We start from the raw sequence: 12,863 nt of genomic DNA on the forward strand, positions 1-12,863 counted from the left end.
GCACTGACAAATAATCACACAAGCCCTATCACAGATCTCTCTCATTAATTGTGTCTAGTCTCAAGTTACATTTGACACCTCTGCATGTGATCAACACAACAGAAGCTGCAGGGACATGTTGAATGAGATTTCAGAAATGTATCTCTAACAGCAGAGCAAAGACCGATATGAGGTTTCAGTCACACAAAACATATGTGAAGTGGCCCTGCTCTTACCCCTCGCTGTCTTTCACAGAACTGAGTATGGCAGAGCAAGTGGCATTGGTAGAATGCTGGTGTAAAATGGAATCCACTGCAGAGGTCATTGTTCATTGTTGTATCTGCCTGTCTGCTCTGCTCATCCCCATCAAGTATGTTACACTCCTTGTTAGGACTGCAGAACAAGTATGCTGTATATCATTGGTGTTATGTTCTATATTGGCCTTGTTTTAGCCCCATGAAAACGCATGTTTAGCATAAGTAAAAGAAAACGGATGGATAATTATATTGCTGGAAGTAAATACATCTGGGTAGCAGAAAAACAAAGGAAAAATACGTTTGATAATTTCGCTGTACTTAATTTTCCTATGACTAGAATCGAAACCCCTCTGATTATTTTACATTATCGGCTCTTGCTTTACTATACTTATTCCCAATAGCTGGACATTGGCTACCTTATTTTTCCCATATCCCATGAAAAGTGGGTGGGAAAGGGATGGGTACGGGAATCAAATAACAGGGAGACGTCAGATGGCTGCGCAAATACTTGGAATTCCGGTTCCGTCGTTGGCTAATTCCGTAAACTTTGACAAGCAGAAAGTTGTATTTATATGATAGGCTACAACAGTTTCAATAGCTTGAATACCCAGTAATAAACTGGAAATGGCTTCTTCGCCACAGAAATCACCTTCTTCTCCCAAATCCCCGACTCCAAAATCACCACCTTCAAGAAAAAAAGATGATTCTTTCCTCGGAAAACTTGGGGGAACTTTGGCCAGAAGAAAAAAGGCAAAAGAAGGTTCGTGCATTGGGCTATATTTCGATTATTATTAAGGCATCTATATAAAACGATTGACATAACGAAAGCTAAAAAAAAAGGATTAGAACTAAAATACGATTCCTGTTGAACAGTAGGCTACATTATGCTATAAATAGTCACATTCCAACGTTTTTTTCCTCAGAATTAAACAATTTGTTGAATAGATTAATGACAGTTTTTGCTTGAAAACAAGCTAAGAAACTTTGCTATATGCTGCTTTCAAGATAAATGGGAACTCGGAGAAAAAAATCATGACGTCTGTGATCTTCATGTCGGAAAGTCGGGGCTCTAGAAAGATGCACGAGTTCCCGACTTTAAATTCGAGTTGGATGACCGTTCAAAAAACATTCTCAGTTGGAGCTCGTTTTTTCCGGAGTTCGCAGTTGTCTTGAAAGCACTGAAGAGTGAAATCAGAGATGTCCGAGTTCCCAGTTGTTTTGAATGCGGTAATTAGTATAGGCCCGCTAGTAATTGCTAGGTGTGTCTATTTCCATGACGTCATTTAGTTATACGTCAACGGGAATGGTAATATAATAATAATAATATATGCCATTTAGCAGACGCTTTTATCCAAAGCGACTTACAGTCATGTGTGCATACATTCTACGTATGGGTGGTCCCGGGGATCGAACCCACTACCCTGGCGTTACAAGCGCCATGCTCTACCAACTGAGCTACAGAAGGACCGGTGACTGAAAGACCCTCTTCATGTTTGATGTCTGCATCTATCATCAAATAACTGTGATAACAATTTGGATGATTTTATTTTTGGTGAGGGGGGACAGCATCTGTTTGAGTTGTATTACGGTGTGTCTGTCCAAGCCATAGCGGGAGAAGGCTGTGTGTCTGTGTTTACAGTACACATGGCTGAGCTACTGCCATGTAAGGATAAGAGACTGCTGATATTCCATTACAGATGTGTTCACCAAGGAATGAGGAAAAAATCCCATTCTCTCTCCAGCACAACCACTGCCTGAGTTCAGACCAGAGGCTGCTAGGGCTTTCATAGTTTCACATTTGATTTAAATCATAATTAAGTATTAATTAGACAAGCACTTGAGTTTTCGTTGCATCTTTTTGGTAAATGAGCAAGCATCAAGTATGATTAAAAGTCTGAAGCACTATTATTGTTTATATTGTTTCTTGGAGACATTTTGACCCATTTTCATTCATTACATTTGAAGCGTATCTTTTGATACAGACATGCCTTAAATATATTCCTGAAGGGCATGTAAAAGTGAGTCTGCAGCTGAACCCCATTCACCAAATTCCTGAATAAATACCATCCAACCTGGTCCTGTAGGGGTCTGTTCCATGGAGGGCCTCTCCACTGCCATAGCAGCAACATACAGTATTTCAATCATAAGAGCGTTATTGTAAACCATGTTGTGTCTCTGCCTGTGAACTGAGGAGCAGTCCTTTCAGACCAGAGAGACAGAGACAGACAGAGAGGTTTACATTATCCAGATGATGCTGTTGCGTTGGTTCAACAATCTGTTGAAGAACCAAATGGATGCAGCTCTTTTAGTGTGAGGAAGGAGGAAGGTGATCTCTGTCTCTGTGGGTTAGGCTGAACAGCAGAGGGAGATATTGGTGTTGATTACTAACAGGATGTTGACATCTCCAGGGGGCGCCTTCTCTGTTTGGGAGGAAACTGAAAAAAAACCTAGCGTAGTTTGTTCTGCAGGCCTTTATCACGTTATGTTATGCAGCTCTGCATCAGTGCTATAGTGATCTTACTGAAATATCAACTGGTCCGGACAGGAACCAGACAGTGTGGTCAGGTTGTCACATCACCTGTGTGAATTCCCCACATGTGCCAATTTGCACGATGCCAGGCGAGGTAAGTGAAATGATCAGGGAAGGAGGCGGATGCTCAGGACAGCAGCGTGAGACCGAGCCTAGATCTATGAATGCCTAGCAACTGGATGGAGAGGATGGCCTTGTCCTGTGTGGGGCGATGTGTCTCAGAGAGAAAGGTTTTTTTCAAAGAGGGCATGGTCTGAGCTATCAGAGGAACTGACCTTGACTGCTTAGTGAATAGACAATCACTCTCTCACATCTCCTCCAATTTACGGTACTAGTGTGATTTGCTCGTTCTGGGAGTCTCCCATGTAGTATTATCACTGGCTACAATGAGGCACTTCATCTTATTAATCAAAGCTAGACTGAGCTCTCTCTCTCCTGGCTAACCCGAACGTGACCAAAGACTAGGTTATAATTAGAGACATGCGTTGTGAGCCAACTCTTTCTGGTAAGATCAACGTGCCATGATACTAACAACCTGGCATGAAGAGCAGAGCGTAACCTGAAGAAAGGAGCCCTAAATTGGGTGGACATGTTTTTTCATGACTATTAACTCAATGGAGGTGTCAGTACAGTTGTATAATAATTAGCCTGTCACACATTGAGTCAGGCCACTAAAGGTCTCCGCTTCCCTGCTTCTGCAGTGTCTGAGCTCCAGGAGGAGGGGATGAATGCCATCAACCTGCCACTCAGCCCCATCCCCTTTGAGCTGGACCCAGAGGACACCATGCTGGGTAAGGCCTCCATCTCCACTCCTGTAGTGTATCGCATGCACACACACACACACACACACACACACACACACACACACACACACACACACACACACACACACACACACACACACACACACACACACACACACACACACACACACACACACACACACACACACACACACACACTCACTTTCTCACTCTCTTGTACTCTCTCTCATTGTCTATATTCTAAACGTGTGTGTGGTTCTAGAGGAGAATGAGGTCCGCACCATGGTTGACCCTAACTCCAGGAATGACCCCAAACTGCAAGAACTGATGAAGGTGTGAGATATAAAATGACTGCCGTATGTCACAATCAAAGCAATGGAAAGCGATATTATGGGCCTTATGAACGTACAGTTTGTATGTGCCTGTCAAATTCCATATAATGTTTTGTATGCAGGTACTCATAGACTGGATCAATGATGTGCTGGTGGGGGAGAGAATCATTGTCAAAGACCTGGCTGAAGACCTCTACGATGGGCAGGTTCTGCAGAAACTATTTGGTACAAATCCCTCCAAAACATCCCTTCTATGCTTGCAATGCAGCTCATTATTCTCTGGAATGTGTCTGATTCCAATTGGATTTGATGGTCCTCCCTGTGCTCTCGTTGTATTTGACAATAAAACATGTTTATTTATCTTTGTATTACAGAGAAGCTGGAGGGTGAGCGGCTGAATGTGGCTGAGGTGACCCAGTCTGAGATAGCCCAGAAGCAGAAGCTGCAGACAGTTCTGGAGAAGATCAACGACACTCTGAAGGTCTCAATCAGAAACATCAAATGGACCATTGACTGTAGGTGACATGTTTCACAGAGCGCTGTTTCATTTGAATTCCTGCTATTCTATGAATGTGTTCATGTTTTTTTGGAATGTGTTGATCACAATTATTATTATGCCATCGGTGTGCATAAAGGTGATGTAATAAGATGTTATTTTTTTACCGTGCTTGTTTGGTCATTTTGTTGGGTGACAGAGAGGCACAGAGAATGTTCACATTGGACTAATCTGCACCCTGCTGACCCTCTGACATTATGACCATAGAAGTAATCCCTGTCTCAAGTGGTGGGAGGTCACGGTACTCAGTCTTGTTTCCTTTTTCAATTAGATTTTTTCCAATATTTTTAAGGGTATGCTGAAGCCATGTTTCTTTTCACATTGGTTTATTATTCTTTGGTGAATTGTATCCATCTAATTCTCTTAAATTACAGTTGAATTTTCTTTTTATCCTTTGTAGATGATCTAAAAGCCCTTGAGGAAATCAATAGGATTGTTTTTGACTGTGATCAAAGGACAGCTAGTCCCTTTGTTTTTCACTCATATCCTCCCATACAGGTTCTCTAAATAGTAAATGTAATGTTTTTTTGTGGTAAATTATCATATTTCACATTTATTTTGGAATTCTATCTTTCAAGAAGTTGTCATTTGCAGCTCGTTGTATCAGTCACTTGAATCGCTTTGACATTACAGACAACAAGATTGGAATTGGTTGTAACAGTTTTCTAACAGTCACATTACTTCTACCCCAAAGACACAAGTTCAGTTTGTACAGGACACTGAATTCATCGTTTTGTTTTTGACCTTTGTTTAACCTATCTTGATAATTGTGAAAATAAATGGCATTTCTTCTTATCTTAAGCCTGCTCCAGTGCACCAGTGTGTGCATCATCTGTTAAATGACAATGCCGGTGGATGTACTAAAACATTCCTCTCATTCCTTCCCTCTTTCCCTTCCTATGTTCTCCCCTAGCTGTCCATGCTAAAAGCATCGTGGCCATTCTCCATTTACTGGTGGCGCTGTCTCAGCACTGCCGCGCCCCCATCCGCCTACCTGATCATGTGTCCATTCAAGTTGTGGTTGTACAGGTATAGTCCTTTCCTGATACATTTTGTACTATGAAAAGGGAAATCCTGAAAAAACTAAAATTTCTGTCAAATGTCATAATTGTCTGTTTTTCCCCACAGAAACGGGAGGGAATCTTGCAGTCTCGCCAGGTTCAGGAAGAGATCACAGGGAACACGGAGTATGTCTTCACTGTCATCCCTTTTTAGCCAACTATGTACAGATGTCTGGATGAAACTACCCAACTTGTCCTGTCTTCCACAAGGCCTTTATCAGACCCTCTAGGGTATGAAGAAAACATTTCTGAAACTGAATGCCAATGTTTAAGGAAAGAAGGCCTTAGAAACTTGGCCGTGAAGATTTCTGTTAATTAATGGAGGTATAAGTATGAGGGACGAAAACCTAACACAATCATGTACTCTGCCTTGGAAAGGTCATTCAAAACATGGTGATTATAGGGCAAATCACATGTCTGTAAATATCTGTTCACAAATCGGTCAGCAAATAAGTCCACTGGGCATTGAAGCTGTTGGAACAATTGAGGGACTGATTAGGGGAATGGAACGGCCTCTCTTGGTCTCGCGTTAAAGCAGAAAGACAATGCGGACACGCCAACCCCTTGGGGGGCTGATATGGACAGTTGGAGCCCCATGCTGATGGGAACATTTAGTGTGTGTGTGTGTGGGGGGGGGGGGGATTTGGGGGTTCTGCTCCTGCCAGCCACACCACTACTTTATGGAGCTGCAGCTGATTAATAGTGGTCCAACGGGTGCAAATCAGCTCTGGAGATAAGAGGGAGGGGGCCCTGGGCTGTTGTCCTGCGAGGGGCAGCAGCTGCTGAAGCAGGTCTCTGCCGGGGAAAATTGGACCGTGAAGACAAGCCACTGCCTCCCGGGCACATGTCCACCAGGAAGGCCCACCACACAGCGTTTGATCGGACCGCTCCTGGGATAGAACCACAACGCAAATATTTTTGTCTTCCTGCCTGGCCGTCTTGATTAGACCATCTGCATTCAGTTAATATTTTTTCCAGTTCAAACAAAGTCCTAGTTTATTTTTTCTTCTCATTTGAACTTGTCTGTTTCGTCTAATGTCTTTCTACAGGGCTGTGATTACACAGTACGATACCAGTGCTGAAATACTTTGTTCTCTTCTCTTGCAGGGCTCTATCAGGAAGGCATGGTCAGCATTTTCACTTTGTTCTAATAAAATAAAACGGGTCATATTACCATACAGTCATTTTAGTTTGTTTGCCATTACATTACTACTATTTTATTACTAAAATGAACATTCTGTTATTGTAATCATTTAACATCTATTCAATTTCAGAACGAGATGCGTTTGACACCTTGTTTGACCATGCACCAGACAAGCTGAATGTGGTGAAAAAGGCAAGTCTCCATCCTAATTTTGAAAAATAGAAGTTATTTGTTGTTTGTGTAACATTTAAATTGACTGAATACCTGCCATTTTTGCAGACTCTGATCACCTTTGTGAACAAGCACTTGAACAAGTTGAACCTGGAGGTGTCTGAATTGGACACACAGGTTTGTTTCCCTTTTAATATACCTGCTTATGATTTGATGATGAACATGGTCATTATTAGTATGTCGTTCTACCTGTCATGCAGTTTGCTGATGGTGTGTACCTGGTGTTGCTGATGGGACTGCTTGAGGGCTACTTTGTTCCTCTCTTCAACTTCTTCCTAACGCCAGAGCATTTTGACCAAAAGGTAGGCTACAATGTAAATAGGACTCATTTTAATCTCTTACAAATAGTTTACAGTGAGCTGCTTACTGGACTGGCATGGCTGATGCTGGTCTCTTTTCCCATATAGGTGCACAATGTGGCGTTCTCCTTTGAGCTGATGCAAGATGGAGGCCTGGAGAAACCCAAGCCACGGGCAGAGGGTGAGTGCCTTCATTTTGTACACATACATTGTTTCTGAAAGAAAGATAGGTGACAGCGGAATTTCAACATTTTGTCTTTCGGGATTAAACCAAAACAAAATGTGTCAATGTTTTTCCCTTGGAGCAGTATTCCCTCAACACTATATATAGTCAGAGCATGCCTTCTAATAATAACAACAGAGAGAGATTGCATATATTTCCATTTTAGTCATTCAGCAGACACTCTTATCCAAAGCGAATTACAAGCACTGCTTTGCTCAATTGCAAATCAAAAGATTTTTCACCTAATCAGCTTAGGGATTCGAACCAGCAACCTTTCAGTTACTGCCCCAACGCTTTTAACTGCTAGGCTACCTGCCATCCTATTTGACGTGGGATGACTTTTATCCCCCTGGGTATAAGCATGTGACCGTTATGTTAATTGAACTGAGGCCTGTAATATTTATAATGGTACGGTCAAGCACCAGTGAGTGGCCCATGATGACTGCATTGGGCTGTAACATTTAAGTGTTCCCCTTTAGTGATTTAAAGGTGGTTGCATGCCAAATTATAGCAATAGGCCTACTTAAAGCTCACTGCAATCATAACAGCTTCATTGAGGCATGGGGCTCAGGCAACATCTGTTTTTATAATGCATCATTCCTCATAGCATAGATGAATGAGGCCCGTTTTGCCTCACTGGATGTAATGGGCTAATGTAGATCTTATAGGTGGTGTGTCTTAAGTATGCAGTAGCTAGCAACAGGAGCTGGTTCCAATTACAGGAGATGTTTGAAGAAGGTTTCATACAGCGTGCACATCGCAGCTCTAAATCTGGGTCATTTAGATGTTTTTCTTGTAAATGTTTCTCAGACTAAAGTCTGCCTTTTGGTTTTTCTGATCTTTTGGCAGATATTGTGAACTGTGACCTGAAGTCTACTCTGAGGGTACTCTACAACCTCTTCACCAAATACAGAAATGTGGAATAACGACTGGTACTTCACCGTTCATTCAGTTATATTGACGTATCTATCAAGCAAATGCCCTGTTTAGATGTATATTTCAGGGCAAACACGATGCATCTAATAGGGAGAGCCCACCTGTGTTAGCTTTGTCCTGCTGAAGGCTCACTAAAACACAAGTACAGCACAGTATGTTGTAAAGTACTTGGATATGAAAAGACAGATATATTTCAGTATTATTGAAGGTTAACTTAATGAGTTATTGATTATGCCGTCCTATTGTTGAGTCATTGCCATGTTGAATTGTTCTTGCCCAAGTCATTCCGGCCCGAAACCGTTTGAAGTCTACTTGGATTCACTTCCGACTACATGAAGGATCAGAATATAGATGTATTGAATGTATGACAGCTGGGTTTGTGCTCATCAAAGTATTGACTTCCATCTTTTGAAAGAAATCAGAAGTTTTGAATTGGCTCAGAAGGTTTTTGGTTGTTGTGCTTAAAGCAGTGGGACCACATACAGTGCACACTATTCATTTATATACTGCCACCCTGCATATGTTTACCTTTGTTTTCTTTGTCTAATTGTATATATTTTAATACTGGTCATTGTACTTTAAATATAGTCTACCTGTAGTGGCATTTTGGCTTATCATTTACCAAAGATAGTATTTGAAATACATTATTTGAAGCTGTTAGATTCTTTAAAATATTTTCTACTTATGCAAAGCATGATTTGTGGCTAATTTTGACTATTTGTTTATAATCTATTCATAAAAAAATGTTTGCAAAGTAATATTCCAGTGCAGTGTTTACTACAACTACAGAAAAGCAAGTCCCCAGTACAGTGCCAGTTTCAAGAGTGGAGTATGAATTCAAACGATAAAACACTATATTCAACATAACTCGCTAGTAGTGCTGAGAATGTAGTGTGGGAGTTTGACCAAAATTGATTCCGTTGTGTACTTTAATTTGAAGGTCGTAATCATTTCTGGCACAGCGGTCTAAGGCACTGCATCTCAGGGCTAGAAGCGTCACTACAGACACCCTGGTTTGAATCCCGGCTGTATCACAACCAGCCGTGATTGGCAGTCCCGTAGGGCGGTGCACAATTGGCCCAGCGGCGTCCAGGTTTGGCCAGTGTTAATAAGAATTTGTTGACTTGACTTGCCTAGTTAAATAAAGGTTCAATAAAACATGTTTACATGAAAATACTATCAGGATTTGGTGGTTTTAACATAGATTGATTTTAGTCAACTTTTGTTACACCTGGCATTGTACCATTTCATAAACAAATAATACTGTATGGGACTGTGGATGTTGGTGGAAGTGGCTGCTTTACAACGAGAACTTAGCTTACAGTGTTCCAAAGAAGTAGAGGTACTCTACATGCAATTCATGAATGAATTTGCTAACCACACACAGACTGAATGGCTTTGCTAAGTGCTTAGCTGCAAATAGGAAGGTCACATTTTCCCTTTGAGTAACAGCACTACTGTACAGTGAAGCACAGCACATAATGCATGACAAGGTTACAATAGAAGTTTCAGGGGAATTTCTTTGTGCCTGATTTGAACTATATAGCATGTTTCTTTTATTTAATTGCTTCTTTTTAGGAGTTGGAATTCATTTCTTTCAATTTACAGACACTTAAGATTAGTTAAGATGCTTTTAGTGTGTCATGTCAACTGACTTAATTGAGCACAGAAATGAGTGAGAGGAGAAATGAGTGAGTTATCTTGTTTGAGTCTTTGAATAAAGTGGAAAATACTCATAGCTCAGTTCTTTGTTTTCTTGATATTTCTGTTTTTACTCTTGGTCATATCTCTTGTGAACTGAGTTGCTATCTTTCTATACATCATACTGTATAACCTCTGACCCTCTGTTGTCTTCATCTTGCTTTTTGTGGTGCGTTTAACAAGTACCGCTATTTCCATGAATTGAAGCCCAGAACTGAAGGCTTGGATCTTCAGGGGAGGATGTGACAATGTATTTCAGTACTTCATTGTTCTGACACATTTCTGGTCATGCTATTATCAGTCAAGCCCAGGGACTAAGAGCTCTGCGTGTTCATCAGAAAGCTGAAATGACCATCCATAATCAACCATCTGTCACGTTCTGACCTTTATTTCCTTTGTTTTGTCATTATTTAGTATGGTTAGGGCGTGAGTTGGGTGGGCAGTCTATGTTTGTTTTTCTATGTTTTGGGGTATTTCTATGTTTCGGCCTAGTATGGTTCTCAATCAGAGGCAGGTGTCATTAGTAGTCTCTGATTGAGAATCATACTTAGGTAGCCTGGGTTTCACTGTGTGTTTGTGGGTGATTGTTCCTGTCTCTGTCTTTGCACCAGATAGGACTGTTTAGGTTTTCCATGTTTATTGTTTTGTAGTGTTCATGTGCACATTTACGTATTAAAAGAACCATGGACACTTACCACGCCGCATATTGGTCCTCTGATCCTTTTCAGCTCTCCTCTTCGGAAGAAGAGGAGGAAATCCCTGATAGAATCACCCACCAACCAAGGACCAAGCGGCGTGGTAAAAGACAGCGACGACAGCAGCAGCAGCAGCATCAACAACAGCGGCCAGCATCACAGGACTCCTGGACATGGGAGGAGATACTGAACGGAGAGGGACCCTGGGCACAGGCTGGCGAATATCGCCGCCCCAAAGCAGAGCTGGAGGCAGCAAAAGCTGAGCGGCGGCGATATGAGGAGGCAGTGCGACAGGTACGAGAGGCAGCCCCCAAAAAAAATTTGGGGGCAGACGAGGTGTGGTACTAAGCCAGGTAGCAGACCTGAGCTCACTCCTCGTGCTTATTATAAGCAGCGCATTACTGGTCAGGCACCGTGTTATGCGGTTAAGCACACGGTGTCGCCAGTACGTGCCCATAGCCCGGTGCGCTATAGGGCAGCCCCCCGAAAGTGCCATGCAAGTGTGGGCATCGAGCCAGGGCGTATGTATCCTGCGCCGGCTCTGCGTGCTGTGTCTCCGGGGCGTTGGGAGGGTGCAGTGTGTCCTCTGCCTGCGCTCCGCTCGTGCCGGGCAAATGTGGGAGTGGAGCCTAAGGGAGAGGTGCGTGTAGTAAGCACTAGATCTCCCGTGCTTACCCACAGCCCTGTTCAACCTGTGCCTGCACTCTGGAGGGTCCGGGCTAGAGTAGTTGTCCAGCCTGGGGAAGTGGTGCCAAGGTTGCGCTCCAGTGCTCCCCCACAGCCCGGACCTTCAGGTGCCTCCTAACACCAAGCCTCCTGATGGTCTCCCCAGCCTGGTGGTTCCTGTGGCAGCCCCACGCACCAGGCTGTCTCTGTCTCCTCCCTGCAGGTGGTTCCGCCTGTCCGGCGCTGCTGCTGGAGTCTCCCGCCTGTCCGGCGCTGCTGCCGGAGTCTCCCGCCTGTCCGGCGCTGCTGCCGGAGTCTCCCGCCTGTCCGGCGCTGCTGCCGGAGTCTCCCGCCTGCCGGCGCTGCTGCCGTCCGTCCGCGCTGCTGCCGGAGTCTCCCGCCTGTCCGGCGCTGCTGCCGGAGTCTCCCGCCTGGTCCGGCGCTGCTGCCGGAGTCTCCCGCCTGGTCCGGCGCTGCTGCCGGAGTCTGAGGCGCCAGAGCCCCTGCAACTCTGTCCCGAGCTTCTGCCCCTCTGTCCCGAGCTGCCCCTCTGTCCAGTGGGGTCATTGAGAGGGGTGGCCATGGACAATAAAGCGGACTAAGACAATGGTGAAGTGGGGTCCGCGTCCCGCGCCAGAGCCTCCACCGAGGACAGACGCCCACCCAGACCCTCCCCTATAGGTTAAGATTTTGCAGCCGGAGTCCGCACCTTTGGGGGGGGGGCGTACTGTCACGTTCTGACCTTTATTTCCTTTGTTTTGTCATTATTTAGTATGGGCAAATGTGGGAGTTGGGTGGGCAGTCTGTTTGTTTTTCTATGTTTTGGGATATTTCTATGTTTCGGCCTAGTATGGTTCTCAATCAGAGGCAGGTGTCATAAGTTGTCTGATTGAGAATCATACTTAGGTAGCCTGGGTTTCACTGTGTTTGGGGGTGATTGTTCCGGTCTCTGTGTTTTGCACCAGATAGGGCTGTTTTTGGTTTTCCACGTTTATTGTTTTGTAGTGTTCATGTTTATCTGTTTTTATTAAACATGAATCAATATAACCACGCTGCGTTTTGGTCCTCCTCTACTTCACCACAGGAAAACCCTTACACCATCGTGCGCGAAAGTGTTTTGAACAGGAGCTTTTGCAACCATTAAAGTAATTACCCTCCCATCGCATCTTCTACATCCCTCCCTCCATTCATTATATCAAATAAGCCTCTACGCATGACTAACAGACATGATACTCTCTTGCCTCCGTAGTGTACGATGCTAAGAAGTCACACACACACACAAGGTGAGGCAAGAAGTGAGTAATACGATTGATAAGTGGTTCATAGTTATTACAGGGTTGGCACTTTATGTTGGCATCTATTGATTGGCACCAAGGATTATGATCTGAAAGAGTGAATTGGTCCTTCATTGAAGTTCCTTTTTTCTATGTAGTATATGGTTGTAAAGGCTTAACCTTGTACTCTTTTTGTATAGATGGTTTGTTACATT

At 43.6% G+C, this 12,863-nt stretch overlaps 1 protein-coding gene across 1 annotated transcript; it reads left to right on the forward strand.

The window, feature by feature from the left end:
- The first annotated feature begins 716 nt into the window (after positions 1-716).
- On the forward strand, positions 717-10,055 carry LOC124035758 (alpha-parvin). The gene is made up of 13 exons (XM_046349416.1): positions 717-996; positions 3,468-3,557; positions 3,793-3,863; positions 3,985-4,087; positions 4,237-4,377; positions 5,332-5,447; positions 5,547-5,605; positions 6,587-6,606; positions 6,754-6,815; positions 6,903-6,971; positions 7,055-7,156; positions 7,262-7,334; positions 8,226-10,055. Exons 1-13 carry the CDS (start codon positions 861-863, stop codon positions 8,300-8,302), a joined length of 1,119 nt encoding a protein of 372 aa, XP_046205372.1. The 5' UTR covers positions 717-860; the 3' UTR covers positions 8,303-10,055.
- The last annotated feature ends 2,808 nt before the right edge of the window (positions 10,056-12,863 follow it).

Source organism: Oncorhynchus gorbuscha, linkage group LG05, assembly GCF_021184085.1.
Source record: "Oncorhynchus gorbuscha isolate QuinsamMale2020 ecotype Even-year linkage group LG05, OgorEven_v1.0, whole genome shotgun sequence".
NCBI lineage: Eukaryota > Metazoa > Chordata > Actinopteri > Salmoniformes > Salmonidae > Oncorhynchus > Oncorhynchus gorbuscha.

Coding starts and splice junctions, on each gene's coding strand:
- LOC124035758 (XM_046349416.1), top strand. CDS start 861: ATGGCTTCTTCGCCACAGAAATCACCTTCTTCTCCCAAATCCCCGACT. Junction 4,088..4,236: donor GGTTCTGCAGAAACTATTTG/GTACAAATCCCT, acceptor TTTGTATTACAG/AGAAGCTGGAGGGTGAGCGG. Junction 6,816..6,902: donor AGCTGAATGTGGTGAAAAAG/GCAAGTCTCCAT, acceptor CCATTTTTGCAG/ACTCTGATCACCTTTGTGAA.